This window comes from Cyclopterus lumpus, chromosome 13, assembly GCF_009769545.1.
Source record: "Cyclopterus lumpus isolate fCycLum1 chromosome 13, fCycLum1.pri, whole genome shotgun sequence".
In the NCBI taxonomy this organism is placed as follows: domain Eukaryota; kingdom Metazoa; phylum Chordata; class Actinopteri; order Perciformes; family Cyclopteridae; genus Cyclopterus; species Cyclopterus lumpus.
Window position 1 is genome coordinate 16,761,272 of NC_046978.1, and position 16,490 is coordinate 16,777,761.

At 44.7% G+C, this 16,490-nt stretch overlaps 1 protein-coding gene across 2 annotated transcripts in view; it reads left to right on the top strand.

The window, feature by feature from the left end:
• The window catches only part of igsf11 (immunoglobulin superfamily member 11), an 85,908-nt gene that overhangs the window by 64,348 nt on the left and 5,070 nt on the right, over positions 1-16,490 (top strand). For both annotated transcript variants that reach the window (XM_034549276.1, XM_034549277.1), the window contains 4 exons: positions 4,788-4,951; positions 13,245-13,452; positions 13,968-14,123; positions 15,607-15,729. In XM_034549276.1, the coding sequence (XP_034405167.1) occupies positions 4,788-4,951; positions 13,245-13,452; positions 13,968-14,123; positions 15,607-15,729 (651 nt within the window). The remainder of the gene's footprint in view (positions 1-4,787; positions 4,952-13,244; positions 13,453-13,967; positions 14,124-15,606; positions 15,730-16,490) is intronic.

Below are 16,490 nucleotides of genomic sequence, written 5' to 3' on the forward strand. Positions count from 1 at the left end.
TTAAGGTCTTATCCAAATCCAATGTTACTAATAGAGTTATTACTATCAAATGCAGTTTGAGTGGTTATTCAAAAGATTATAGATGTAGACTCAATAAGGCTGCATCACAAGCTCAAAGGAATTGATTGACATTCTGGAAAGTACACTTCCTCTCTTTCTTGTCTTTTAACTAGCTGGTAAGATCGATAACCACTCGCATGTCTGCCTGTTAGCCTAGCTTAGCACAACGACTATAACTAGGGGGGGAAACAGCTGCCCAAAGATAACACGGTGCACCCACCAACACCTCCGACGCTCACAAATGAACACTTTGTGTCTCGTCTATTTAACAACTGGAGTGTAAAAAGTGATTAACCTTCGGCGATGCTTTGAGCATGGCTGCCACAGAGCAGCTGGGTACGGAAACGTAGCACCTGAGTTTCAGGCGTGTATATATATATATATGTGTTTGCCGCCATACATGAACACAGCTCCTGGGTCCACACCGCCAGAGCACGGGACACACACTCTGCGTTCGGGCACAGGTGTCGTTGCACATGAATCCACGTGTGGATGTGGTCATGCCCGTGGAGGTTAAAGCACTAAAGCAATCGCAAATGGCGTCCGTGTCCGAAGAGAAATTGCGAGAGGATGGAGATTAAACATGAAATGTGATCAGAGCGGCCAACTGTCACGGCCCGAGGCAGGAGGAGGCTTGATTTTATTGTCATGCTCCATCTCTTACTCGTCTCCTCTCACTTCTTAAGAGGTCTCTCACGCTCGGAGAAAGATAGAAAAAAGGCAGCCGACAAAAAGGTTGCTGTCAAGCACGAAGACGGCCAACTGCGATGTTAATGTCGCTTTCTGGGCTCAACATGTTAATACTATTTGGTATGTTACAAAGAAATTAGGTGACAGGGAGATGTGTTCACTGTTGCCTCTATGTCACTTTCACATGGGTGTTGATGTTTGTTGTGTTGCCTTTTCTTTAGACTAACTTTCAGCACCACCCTCACTCATCTCACTTAAACAAGTGTAGGTACGTGTGTGTGTGTGTGTGTGTGTGTGTGTGTGTGTGTGTGTGTGTGTCCCAGCCCACCCACTGAAGCCTTGCCAGCGGCTCATCACAGCATCAGGGGCATCTGTTTGAAACTGAAATAAAAGTAAAGGCTATGAATAAAAGAGCCACATGAATAAAAACCCAGGATGCAAATGACTTTCCAAGCAGAGGTTGTGAGTGAGTGAGAGAGAGATAGTTAGTGCTTTAGTGAGTGAGAGAGTGGAAGTGTTGTATTCACCCTGCATTTGTCCTCCATTTCATCACAGCTGCACCGTAGCTTGATTGAGTTAGAGCACGCAAACACACACACACCTACACACACACCTACACACACACACACACACACACACACACTTCCACGCTCTCTAAGGTGTGTGGTTTTCTCATGCATTAATCAACAGCAGTGTTGACACTTGGCTCCTGAATGAGGAGAGAGAGAGAGCTGTTTTAATGGCGGCGCACTGTTGGTTCTCTCCTTCACTCCGCTAGCGCTGCCCGGGGCGACTCTATCAATTAGGCCTCTAAGGAAACGGCCTTCCTTGTATCCTCCTGTAGCTCACTCCTCCCCTTTTCTCTCTTTTGTTTATTCCTCCTCTCTGTGCCTCCCTCCCTCCCCATTCTGCATCTTTCCCTTGAGCTCCTTCTCTTCCTCCCTGTCCACTTCCGCTCAAACTTTCTGCCCACTCGTGAAACCACTTTTACGCCTCTCGGGTTTGTCCTTCGTAGCTCCACCCACATTCGCTTTCCAGTGCTTTCTCCATTTTACTGGACTTTGAGATCCAAAATTATAATGATTATGCCCTTTTAATAAAAATGGCATCATAAGCAAACAGAATGATGGTAAGAAACTATAACTTAATTGACATGGTCCATTTATTTCAGGTGTATATAATTGTTTGCCTTATCATCAAATTAAAGCTGTTCTTTTTATTTTTGTCGATCTCTTTGCAAACAACAGTGAAGTGGGGATTTTTCTCGTCTGTGGGCCATTAAATATGACTAAATTCGTCAAAATTACTTGACCAAATCATCGTAAAGGATAATACTGTTTTATAAATAACAGTCAGTCTTCGATAGGGCCCCTAGAAAAGGTGAGATGGCTGTACTTGTCTGAGGTTTTCCTGTCTGGGTCCTCCTGATCAATGGGAAAAAAAAAAAAGAAAGAGCAGCAGGGATCAATATGTGTGTCGACAGAAACACGTCTTGGGTGGTAAACCCAACGAGATGGACGGCTTACGTACATCCCAGAACTCCGCCTGGAGACATGAAGATGACTGCCGGACGCCGTGCTGCACTCGGCCTGGGGCAAGAATGTGTTTAAAAATATCAGAAAAAAAGTTTTTTTCCTAGAATTAGTATACTTTGCATCTGACTTGAATATACATTTGTCGACGGCACAAAACACACATCATACCGAATGCGTTTATTTTGATCTGGGTGACACCATTCATCCCTCGCATATCAAAACCCTTCAAAGTATCCATTCTGGAGGAGCAGTACTCTACCGGACGAAGAGCCGGCGTGAAGCTTTGGCAGAAGTTTGTGCAATGATGAGGCAACGCCAAGAAACCGTGAGGAGCCGTCCTTTTAGATGTGTCCCTGGAGGTCAACCCCTATATGTCACCGATGACATCCACTGATGAGGTTGAATGTGTGTGCACGGCAGTGGTTGGGATCTCACTTGTGTGTGTGTGTGTGTGTGTGTGTGTGTGTGTATTGGAGGGAACATGTGTGCACGCTGTGTGTACAGTATGTTTGTGGGCTTGTTTTGGGGATTTTGAGTGTGTGTCTGTCTTCTCTGGTCGTGGGAGCTTACAGGCTCTGTGCGCAGAGGTTCCCTAATCCAGTGTTTTGAAATGAGCCCTCCAGCTGTTGTGGGCTTGAGAGGCTGCTGCCTTGGAGGAGGCTTAGGGACGATAAGAAGCTCTTTCTATCTTCATTCCTCTAGGACCTCCTCTTTCTTTCTTTCTTTCTTTCTTTTCTTCAATATTCTTTATCCCTCCCTAAATCCAGCACACTTAATATCTCTGTGGCCATGAGAATAAACACTCGCACTGATCTCATGCTGCCAACGCAATCTCGCGTCCCGCTAGGGTCGTGACCTTTTGCGTGAGCATCCCTTCTTCTTTGCCGTTAATGCTCCAATAAGTCCATAGGTTTGTCTGTGTGCACGAAGTGAACATTGTGTACACAGAGGATGAAAGAAGATTAGACAGTTTAAAAAAAAAAAAATTACATTCACACTGTGGCCTGAGATTGCGGATGTCTTAAGGACTAAACGGAGGTCATCAGCTGCATTGTGTCGCGCTGCTCGACTTACAGTCTTATTATTTAAGCAACTCGAGTCACAGTGAGGAATCGCACCGCTGTAAATGATACATATGGACATCCCGAGTTGAAATTGCTTGCATAATGTATGGCGAGTCTTTTTCATGGATGCATCTCTTATGAACCGTAAGCGTGAGGAGCCGTTTTTCCGAGCGCGGCCTATCTCCGCCACGCCAGCAGTGAGCCCGCGGTGAGCCTCGCAGGGCCGTGTTGTGACTGCCAGCATGAAGGCAAAGCGTAGGCAGAATGCAGGTTTTCAGACACGCCGAGAGGGAGCGACAAGAATACGACGTGGTATTCAAAACCCAAGTTCAGCAGAAATGACACTTAAAGCCTGAAATTCATAGAAAAATGCAATATTACTGGATGCGTGGTTGGTTGTGCGATTTCTATTCTGTGATCGTTGCTCGCGCTTGACATCTGGCTTCACTCCTACGGACCACACAAATGTCATTTTTTTTCGACTATATTGGCTTACGGCAAGATCATCATCTTACATTATCGCTAACAAGGATGATTCACAGGACATGATCAATTATCTGTAATCATATCAGTGCCATCATCCTCCTCACCATGTTTAGATAAAAGTACTTCCCATGGGGGGTTTTTTTGGACATGGATACATGCTTGCGTGGGAGATGTAACTTAATTTTGTCCGTAACGTCTTTAGCTGGTCTAGAAATAGGATGCTGTATGCACATATTTGTCTCTGTGGGTCTGTTCTGGCCGACAGCTGGATCCAGTTGAGGAAAAAGCCACTTCTCAGGACCTCAGTTTTGAGTTTGTTGCACATTTATCACAGTTGTTTGTGTGCTGCATGTGCTCAAGACAGTATCCGCAATAACCCATCCCCACTTGTCGTGTTAATTCAGTATGTATTGATACGGGCCGTGTTCCCACGAAGGCAGCAAGAAGTATACGACGTTTTAGGGGATGAATAGCTCAAGAGACAGCCTATCGTGTTCCCCCATTAAACTATTGCATATTTCATGTGATCCTTCACAGTGTGGTCTGGATGTTTGTTTAGCTGCTGAGAGCATTTCAAAAAAGAGGAGCTTGGATTCGGAAATCACGTTTGTTTTTTGCGGCGGAGAGAAACGAAAACATTACTTTATTTTCTTGTAAAAATATTGTAAATTCGCAATGTACACGGCAGAGTTTTTGCTTATTATTACTTCTATAGATGTCCCCTCCTTCACGAGCAAGTGCAATCGCCTGCAGTGAGACGATATTGCAAATGTTTTCAGAACGAGTGTCCAATTTGCATCTGTTTTGGAATAGTAAACGTCTATATTTAGATATCCGCTTCGCTCTGCCTGTCCTCTTGTTTTACTCGCTCACTTCCTTCGGTACTGTGTGTGCTCTCATGTATCGTGCATCGAGGCGCTGATCACTTCCTCTTCCTCTTCCCCTCCTGCAGTGTGCGTGCGGGCGCTGGATGTGACCGTATCCCAGAGCAGCGTCCAGGTGGCCCGCGGCCAAGCAGCCGTCCTGCCCTGCTCCTTCACCACCAGCGCTGCCCTCAACAACCTGAACATCATCTGGATGGTGATCCCACTCTCCAATGCCAACAAGCCCGAGCAGGTACAGAGCGCTGTGTTCCTCATGGGAATCTTCAACAGTGAAGCACTGGATGAAAGTGCAAAAATATATTCTAGATTTTTTTTTGTTGAGTTCCATCAATTTGGGTTCCAACTGTGATGAGAGATGTGCGTAGACACCGAGGGGAGAGCTGCAGTGCACTGTTTACTGAGATGTCTACTGTACTACTGAGATGCATGTAACTTATTTCCCAATGAAACGTTGCTGCTTTCCGCATCGTGTGGATGCCCCCACGTGCCGCTTCCCCAACGTCAACCTTACAGTCGAAGCAGGTACACGTGACTCGATCGGTGCTAAGGTGTGCTAAGGTGTGCTCAGATGCGGCGCAAAGAGAACGGAAACAACTGAAGTAATTGGGACATTTGCACAATTTGCACACAGAGGGAATTTTTTTGGGTTGCTTGTGGGACACCCGGCGCTGTTACATTGCAGCAATATGCTCTCAGCGCATTGGTCATTAAAGTGAAACCCCAAGTTTGTACGACATGTATTTTGCACGTGTACGCCAAATGCGCAGTGGTCCTTTTTGAGCCAAATGTGTGCTACAACACAGGTTTTTTTTTTATTGCACACAACACATATAGACAAAAAAATCTCTCTTTCCGGTGCGTCTGAACGCACCTTTAGGAGCATATTAGTTAGCGAGGTGACTTTATTAGTAGATGTAGTTGTGAGCTTAAGGTGTGTCCGTAGATTAGATGATTATCACTTTCCAAGTGTAATTGTGCAGGACAGCAATGTCACGTAGCACCTCTCTATATAAACAATGCATCAACTGTATGGCAAAGAGCATCCTGAAGCTAATTTACAGATTTTTGATTTTTTTTTTTGTTGTGAATTTTGTCCCACTGGCTTTTTAAAAAAAAAAAATATTTCTCACCTTCCCTTCCTTTCTCCCTCTCTCGCTCTCTCACTCTTCCTCCTCCCCCCCTTGCGGGACTTCTGTGATTCCATTCGAGTTGGTTAACATGCAGCTGCAGGCCGTAAGCTCACCTGCCTCCCTTCACTTTGAACCCCGGCGCTGGTTCGGCCGTCCAAATAATACAATCATCTTCTGCACTAATTACCTCACACCCACGACAGGCTCTATATCGCAGCTGTTCTCACCACACACACACACACACACACACACACACACTGGCAGACTGCTGGTTTGCACATGGAGGGGGTTGTATATATGTATGGCCTTCGCACATACAGTACACATGCACGTCGACTGCACAAAAGAAGTGTGAAAACCGCCGAGTGTGTTTCCGTACATCCCATAAATGCACACACACACACACACACACACACACACACACACACCGGAAGAGCAACGCTCCCGTGTGCACACACACACACACACACACACACACACACACACACACACACACACACCTGTGGATGAGGGCCCCGTGAAGCTCAACGCCACGGAAACATAAAACACACACTCGCGGGATGAATGCGTGCGACTTTTAGACGCCGTGGCGAGTGACGCCGGTGAGCCGATACATTACATTACATTACATTACATTACATGTCATTTAGCTGACGCTTTTATCCAAAGCGACTTACAATAAGTGCATTAAACCATGAGTCAAAACTCAGAACAACAAGAATCAAGCAAGTACAATTTCTTCAATAACGTTAAACTACAGAGTACTATCAGTAAGTGCCGTTTAAGTGCTACTAAAGTGTTAAACTACAAAGTGCTATCGGTAAGAGACATTTAAGTGCTACTAGAGTGCTACTACGGCTCCACCTTCCCTATTCAAGGTATAGTCGAAAAAAATGTGTTTTTAGTTTGCGACGGAAGGTGTAGAGACTTTCTGCTGTCCTGATGTCAATGGGGAGCTCGTTCCACCAATGAGGAGCCAGCACAGCAAACAGTCGTGACTTTGTTGAGTGTTTAGCTCGAAGTGAAGGAGCTACGAGCCGATTGGCAGAAGCCGAGCGAAGTGAACGGGCTGGGGTGTACGGTTTGACCATGTCCTGGATGTAGACCGGACCCGATCTGTTCGCTGCACGGTACGCAAGTACCAATGTTTTGAAGCGGATGCGGGCGGCCACCGGTAACCAGTGAAGGTCGCGGAGGAGCAGAGGATTGTGGGTAAATTTAGGAGGTTGAAGACCAGTCGAGCAGCTGCATTCTGGATGAGCTGTAGAGGTCGAATGGCATTAGCAGGTAGACCTGCCAAGAGGGAGTTACAATAGTCCAGCCGTGAGATGACCAGAGCCTGGACCAGAACCTGTGCCGCCTTCTGAGTGAGAAGAGGTCGTATTCTCCTGATGTTGTACAGCATGTACCTACAGGAGCGTGTTATTGCAGTAATGTTGGCAGTCAGGGAGAGTTGACTGTCGAGCGTCACTCCGAGGTTCCTGGCAGTCAGAGTAGGAACCAGCACTGAGTTGTTGAAGTTAATAGTCAGGTCGTGGGTAGGAGAGCCTTTTCCTGGAAGGAGGAGAAGATACACAGAGAAGGATGCATGCAGTGACGCACACACACACACACACACAAGCACACACACACACACACAGACACACACACACACACACACACACACAGACACACATTCCATGCAGTGAACGACAGTTCAGTCGTGTTCATGTGAATTTGGGGAGTGAGTGATGGAATAAAGTGCTGCGTCCGGGCGACCGGACAAGCGCAAGGTCCTTTTAGAGGGAAGAGAACGTCATAAATGATTACGGCTGACGCTAAAAGCCATTAAGAATTACCCAACAGAACTCCGTCCGCTCGCACACACCCTTCGCAACCTGCGTCGGCACTTTGGCGAGTGCACTCGGACCGCTCGGATCTCTCGCCGCTTGTAAATTTGAGCGCCGTGTTCAGACAGCGAGAGGGAGAACGACGTCACTTCTTAGAGGGCGACGGCGCAGAGACGCTTCTCTGACTTTGCCAACTCGGCCGTTTGCAGCTCGGTTTATTTGCACGCCGTATGTATATATATATATATATATATATATATATATATATATATAACTTGTTGTTAAACACTTCCGCTCTGCGGTTTACGGTCGTCGTGATTGATGACGCGACCTGATTCCACATTATAGACTACTGTTTATGACTTAATGCTTTATATCACGTGTTTATGATAGGGGAAAGTGTGCCAGTGTGGTGAATCAGAAGTCTGAAGACGAAGAACAGATGGTAATAAAACTCTCTGAAACCACATCCGAGATGCTGTGATGTCATGGGTCAAAAACAGGACCAGAAATACGTGAAGTGATCACGTTCTCTTAAAGGCTTTTACTTTCACCTCCATGTGATATGCGTACATGCTAACGCACTATATTCAAATGTATTGATATGACATCTGTCAAAAAGCGTGTTGGGGATCTATCTGAATGGGTCGACACACATCAGCCAACCCACCTTCACGACCCTCATCACAGCCAGGGTTGGACGCAATTATTAAATTATGTATTTCAATGTTAATTGAGATAAAAAAAATGTTATTTAACCGGTTTAACAAAAATAAAAGGTCAGAGAGAGAGACGGCGATCAATGGAGCATGAAACTGAAAGTCTACTTTTATCTTGAAATAAATCTTAAAATAAATACAAAGGTTTCGAGTGTGTTTCTGTGGCTTAATCAGTGACGTGTGTGTGGAGTCTCTTCTCGAGTCTCTGTCTAAACTTCAGCCTTGTTGAGGTCGCGGTCCTGTTTGTTTACGCTGAGCATCCGACAAGCTGAGCTCCAGATTACAACATGTAGGCATGTAGCTCAGAGGAGTGTGTGTGTGTGTGTGTGTGTGTGTGTGTGTGTGTGTGTGTGTGTGTGTGTGTGTGTGTGTGTGTGTGTGTGTGTTTGGGTGCGTAATGTTCATGCGTGGTTTCCTGTGATGTAATCTGTCTATCATGACGTTTTTTGTGATCAGATGTCCTGACCTCGTCCCTCTGGGCTGCTAGGTGTGAGATAATCCAGATAAACACACACACATACACACACACACGCACGCACACACACACACACACACACACACACACACACACACACACACACACACCAGACAATGGTTTTATGTCTCTGAGCTGTTGTTTATCCTCTCTAAACTGTTTGTGTTATTTATTCTCTAATAAAAGCTTGAGGTTCACTCTCCTCTCACACCGCCCGTGAGACTAATTCTAAAAACTGATTTTCTAGAATATCAATATCACTCAGGAGACATTTCTTCAATGCGGTGCAGCCCGGCAGTTTTTATATTGTCAGAGCCTGAAATGTTTTGAAATCCATTTGTCATACATATTTACTCTACTTCCTCCATTACTGAAGAAAACTTTTTCCAGTGTCATTGAAAAAAAAATCATTTAGAAATGATATACAGTCTGGGAAGACGAAGAAAAAATGGATTAAAGGTGTTTTCATCAATTTCTGGAAAAGATAGCTGTGTTTTTTTAATTTTTTTTATTTTGTGACTCACAGGGTAAAGACATGTTTGGTGAAAATGAGGTCATAGAGAAATATGCGGTGCAGAAATGATGATAATCTGTAATTGAGAACATCTGTCACAGTATTTTTAGATGATCAGATTCTAAATCTTTATCTGAAACTAAGAATCTGCCAGGAGGATGAGATCAAATAGCTTTCACGTACCCGCCAATATGACCTTTGACCTTTTTTTTCAGGTTCAGATCAAACAAACATCGGCGCATCGTTTGTCCGAGGCTGTAACTCCTCCCTGTGGAGAGGCTGAGGAGAGGTCGTGTAACAACTCAAACACTTATCTCCAACACACTGCCTCATGTGCTCTAACGTGATATCTTTTATTGATTTGCGCGGAGGGAAATTCATCTTTTTTTTTTTTTTTTTGTTCTTCCTCCGGAGGCATCAGTATGCATGCAGCACAGTACAGTAATATCCACCGCCAGGGTTTTAAGTGTCTTTCTTAAGAGCTGATATGAGGACTTTTGTTGAAGGACACAGATCACGAACCTGATGCCGAATCCACATCACTCACATCCCTCATTACACCTCAAACTCCAAGATGCTTGGAAGGACGTGTCTTATGTAAAGCTCAGATGTCCCTTTGCATGTTTTTCTTTTAGGTGATACTCTCTGATAATGTAGTACAATTAGGCAATGTTTCTGGACAGCTGACTCTTTTACCATTCGCCCTAACCTCCATCCTCATTGGTCCATTGGACCATTGGAATGTGGTGCAGTATTAATGGGTTCATTTAAATCCTATTGATAGATTTTACCCCCATTGTTGTTTTCACCATTTAGCGCTCTCTTCATTTTTGTACATTTATTTTCCAACCTATAGCTCCTTTTCTATCTCTACAAATACATTTGACCTTACTTGACCTTTTTTTTTTTTTTTTTTTAATTCAACACTCCCAAGCAACAACGATAAGTTGAAAAAATCAAAACAAACGCCGCCCTTGTTGTATTGTCCTTGAATACACCCTGAAGAAAAACACAACTGACCAATCAATCTTAATTTAACCTTGTGGTGGCAATTTCTGTTAAATAAAGCAAAGCGAATCCAGCTGAGTCTTGACTTTCTGCAAGTTTTAGATTCTGCATCTGAAGATGGAAATAAATGTCTTCAGAAGACGACCAAGTAGGCCATCTTTTCTTGTCCTGTACTTGGACCACGTGGGAAATATTGATTACAAAATATACATACGCACGCATTACGATATGTAGTTTATGGACAAAATCATGCAAAACCATGCAGTTTAATTAGAGCGTGACATCTATGTGGTCCCATATTGGTCCACATCTATCTGGTCCCAACATGTCTCAGAGGAGATAACAGTAGCATCTTATAAGGCAGTGGCAGTGTCCCTCATCTCCATGGGGCCAATGGGGTCCTGAGGGTCAGTCAGAAGTAGGCTCACGGTGCCAGATCATTTAGGAAGGTTCACCGTCTGCATCCACCTGTGGATTGCAGAGCAAGATAAAGAGACGTATGGTCAGCATGTGAGTCCATGCTTGCAGTGCATGTGTGTGTGTGTGTGTGCGTCGGGTGCTTAGGAGGTAAAGGATATCGAAGCTCTGCCTGACGTCCAGCAAGAGTTCTCAGGGCCGTCGGCCATCTGAGTGGCAGCCATGACCTCCTTTCTGCCCGCGCACAGCTACAAAGCCAACCAGGTCATGCGAGAGGACGAGGTGATTTACACACACATAGACACGGATGGATGCGCACGGTTGAGAGCGATATAAATTCAAGAAAGTAGCTGGAATGTGACATGTTTAAAGCTGGGGGAAAAAACACGGAGCGCACCTTTTATCTGTCCAATAAATCCCTTTTTTTCGACAGACAGCATTGCTTCCTTTTTGTTGCTTATTTTTGTTGTTGTTTTTTTTGTGGAAAAAATGAAATCACCAGGAACTCTTAAAATAATGAATAACCCAAAAAAAGCAGAGACAGGTGTGAGATGCAACACAGTTTATGGCCTGCTTTAATCCTGTGCTCACTCACGCACACACACACACACACACACACACACACACACACACACACACACACACGCACACACACAAACTCAGGATGCGTTGCGTGTGAGGCCGATTGATTGGATCACTTTCACTGAGCATGCAGATTATATTGTTGGGTCACCAGGAGTGTAGAGCCGGGTCAGAGCCGTCTGTTGGAGATGGAAACAGAGATGTAGGCACAGACAGACAGACAGACAGACAGACAGACAGACAGACAGACAGACAGACAGACAGACAGACAGACAGACAGACAGACAGACAGACAGACAGGCAGACAGACAGACAAAAGATCTGAAAAAAAAAAGTTAACGGACACAAAACGTGAAACCACACAGTGATTACACCAAAGAATAGGCTCAAAACACTCCCCATACACTGAAACACACACAGACACACACACACACACACACACACACACACACACACACACACACACACACAGAAGATGCAGTTGCAGGCTCTCATCACAGCTGAGGAGCTGCCTATTCATCTGCACATAAGAGGACAAAGCGAGCGTACTGCACTCAGGAAATTGCAGCCGCACAATTTACAACCGTTAAGCAGCGGCAGAGGACACAGTCACACACACACACACACACACACACACACACACACACACCCCTGCACTTTCATCAGAACTATCACTCTCACACACACACACACACACACACACACACACACACACACTGGTGCCAGTTGTTTCCCTGACTGGGTCTTTGAACAGTTCAATGAGGGCTCTTTTCACCCAACTGAATAGCCCCTCTGATTCCCCACCATGCTTTGGTGTGTACGTGTGTGCGTGTGTGTCTTGTGTGTGTGTGTGTGTGAGTGTCAGACTTTGCGTGCACATGCCATGCGTTTGCGTGTGTCCTCTTCATCTTTTGTGTATAGGCCCAGCTGAGGGGTGAGAGCTGCTTTGCATCTGGCTCGGGCCCTCGCAAACGAGCTGCTCAGAGTCGGAGGCCTGAGGGAAGTTTTTGAGCGAGTCGATCGCGCTTTAATTCAGACTCGAGGCTAAATTAATTCATCTTACCCGAATCCAAAGGTGGGAATTCACTCTTACAAGTGGGTTCTCATTGGGATTATCCTCAAAGATCACGGATGTAAGCTTATATTTTGTTTTTGATTTCTTGCTGGATTGGATTCCTTGCGCTGAAAAAATGTGTCCTGTTTGATTTATCAGATTGCAGTTTATATGTTTCTAAGTTTAAAATGCTTTAAATTATGCATTTCCCATTTATGCTTTTATCTGAAGAGCCTTACGGTACCACGAAAGAATACTTTTTGCTATGTACTCTGGAATCTACCCAGTGAGCTAGAAACAACCACTTAGAAATAAAATATATGTCTCTCTTTCTGTCGGTTTGTTCCTCGGGACATGAAAGTCTGCTCACTCCTTAACTTTCATCGCTCACTCTCCAGCTGACGTTCAGCCTCTTAGTGGAACGAGGTCTCCCTCTACTGAGAGCGCTCTGTAACTCGAGTAAATGTCCAGCAATCACATTCATTTAGTATCCAGCGCCTCAGACTGAAAGAAGCAATCCAGCTAAATAATCACGATAAACGAAAAAAACACCATCTGCTACATTTCTGGAGCAGATTTCTTTTTTTTTAATGGAATTATACATGTCTTAATTGCTCATTTTCAATAATTATTTATTTTTATTTTTCTCTGACCTCTTCGCCACCTTCCTCCCTTCCACCCTTTTACCATCTACTCCTCTATTTACCAATTCACCTCATCCTTCTGTTCCCTTTTTTGTTGTTGTACGCCCCCATAACCGTCTGTGTCTCTCTCCCACGTGACGTCCCCAAATCCAGGTGATCATTTACCAGGGCGGCCAGGTGTTCAGCCTCGCCGACCACCTCATTGGCCGTGTGGGCTTCGTGGCCACCATGCCAAGTAAAAGTGCCTCCATCTTCATCAACAACACCCAGCTGTCTGACACTGGGACCTACCAGTGCCTGGTCAACAACCTCCCGGACAGAGGGGGGCGCAACATTGGCGTCATTGGGCTCACCGTGTTGGGTAACTAACGTCACACAGCAGAATATGTATTTTCTTTTTATATTTCAAAGACGAGAGCTGTTCCTCATGTAAGAAGACAGCCGGGTTTAAAGATGCGTCGCCATGTCTGTATGTTTCCTTCACTTCATTAACTGAGACAACGGAGAGAAGAGAATAAGATGTCATATTCAAGAACTGCAGCGTTCTTCTGATATTCAATATTTAGTCTGAAACTTCTTTAGCCTTTGACTTGGTGGGCATCATTTTAGAACAATAAACGTGGGTAAACAACAACAACAACAGCACGCAGTCATGATTATGACAACTTACAGAAGGTTTCTTTTGGTAACCAGAAAAATCCTTTTGAGACAATTTGCAGTAAAGCAGCGTGCGAGCGCTGTCGGATTAATGAATTAAATATGAAGTTTCCTCTGCAATAAGGAGAGGAACAAACACACACACACACACACACACACACACAAGATTAGCATTGTAAAGTGGTTAACGAGTCGCCGCCCACTCTCTCCATCTGCCAGTGCCCCCCTCGGTGCCGGCGTGTCGAATCCAGGGCGCGCTGGATGTCGGCAGTGACGTCATGCTGATCTGCAGCTCCGAGGAAGGCATTCCCACGCCGTCCTACTCCTGGGAGAAGCTGGACGCGCTGCCCAAGCTGCCGCACAACGCCATGCAAGGTATTACAAACAAGCGGGCCGTCGGAGTTCCCTTTTGCCCCACCTTCGCCGGTAAATCTCACACACGTGGCTTGGGCTCAGCCTCAGCAGCCATCCCCACCATCACCGCCACCTGTCATGTGCCAGGCCCAAACTACTGCCCACCCCCAAGGCCTCACCCCTCCACCCCCCCAACACACTGATCCTGCTGTGGGGTGATGATGGATGGATGGAGTAATCCAAACCTTGTGAATGAGTGCGTTTCTATTTTTGTTTTGTGCCCGCGCTCTCTCATGCTGAATTCCAGGCTCTGACACAGTTTTGAATGATCTGTATTTGCCACGTTGCTTCAAATCTACCGGAGCATTGACCCATCCAACTATACCCTCAGAATAACAGGAGCATGTGTATCTGAGCTGTGTTTGGTCTTCAGCGTCAGAGAGCGCCGGTGTCGTGGACTCACCTTTTCCGGCTGCGCTCCCATTGAACCAGTCAAATGATCTTCATCGCCCATCGCTGTCTTCGTCGGTACACTACAAGGTCCATAAAAGGATAACATACCACATGTAACACCGATTGCACATAGACAGATTACCACCACGATCGCTACTTAGATAAATGACACTGGGACATTTATCACAACTGCAAATTCAGGGACAGTTCAAATGTAATATAAAACATGTCAATCATCAGCATTTGTGAGATGATGAATGGAGATGTCTGTCGAAGAGGCGACACTGTATCACTCCGAAATTGCAGCGGTGTTGATAAAAAAATACTTTTTACAAAATTAAACTTATCGTTTGATGTTTGTATTATTTCATTAAATTAAATGTTGGAATTAAATCTCAACTATTTGAGAGATCGAGACCAACATATGACTATTATTGTAATAATAACTTCAAACAAAAATAATAAACTTAAATTTAGGATGCATTATCCTCCTGATAGTAGTCTGAAAGCCCACCTGGTTCAACAACTGTAACCTTTACATTGGTGGAACAAATCTCAGTGTTTTTAATTTAGTTTTTAGTCCGTCTTCTTTTGCTGAAATGAGATCCTGTGTGTGTGTGTGTGTGTGTGTGTGTGTGTGTGGCTCACTTCCTACACCTGCCGAGGCCTTTTTAATGGATCCAGTGGTGTACAGACATGATTCTAAACTCACGACTCAACTCATTCATCATTTGTGAAATCTGCAGCTTCACTTGCACACCTTGTATTAAAGTATATAGCATCCTCTGTTGGTAGATATAGGTAGTTCAGTTGAAGGTATTTTTATAATAATCTAAACAAGCATTTTCCCATTTTTCAGGTTTTTCATTTAACTCATATGTTATATGTTGCACTCTAGATGTAAATATGTTTTCTTTACATGCATATGGTCATCTGTTTGTATTTTAGTCACTTTAATTACTATGTGGCTCTGTGTGTGTGTGTGTGTGTGTGTGTGTGTGTGTGTGTGTGTGTGTGTGTGTGTGTGTGTGTGTGTGTGTGTGTCCATCAGACCAGATGCAGGGCACTGTAACAATGAGAAACATCAGCACCAGCACCTCAGGACTCTACCAATGTACCTCCAGCAATGCTATTGGCAAGAGCACCTGTCTGCTCAACCTGCAGGTGGTGGCACGTGAGTACGCTCCAGAACCATGCTCCCTTTTCTGCCGGATCCACGTGACAGTTATTATCGTGTGTATATATATATATATATATATATATATATATATATATATATATATATATATATAGACCCGCTGAGACGTGTTTGTGAGGGGATGCACATTTATTTATAAACTCTCGCATAAGGAAAGTTAAAAGTCTTTCCCTCGAGTGACTCTTGTCAGATAAACAGAAACACAAGCAAACGAATGACGGGAGCGGGACATCTGAACAGAAGGAGAAAAAGACAGTTGGTTTAAGGTCATCCGGGGTCAGACGGTTTTGATAGCTTGACAGGAAGGACTGTGACATGTTGACATGTTGACATGTTGACAGGATGACGCTCGGTGTCAGAAATACAAGCAGGCGGACTGCAGAGTGCTGAGTCCGTCCGTCAGAGACAAGCGTGGTTTTGTTTTAATGTCGTTGTCGACGCCGTGCGGATGTTCATGCTCGGGAAGAAAACTATTCTATTGGGGGGGGAAACTGATTCATTCATTGCACATATAGACATTGACAACTGTCCTCTGACACAGTAATGGGCATTTTAATTCATTATTTTTTATTTATTTCCTGAACATAACAGGATATATCTATATATCTATATATATATATATATATATATATATATAGATATATCCATATATTTGACTGAACCCCTATAGGTGCTCCGCGGGCGCTTCACTGCAGCCCACTGCTCCTTAATAACTAAGGATGGGTTAAATGCAGAGA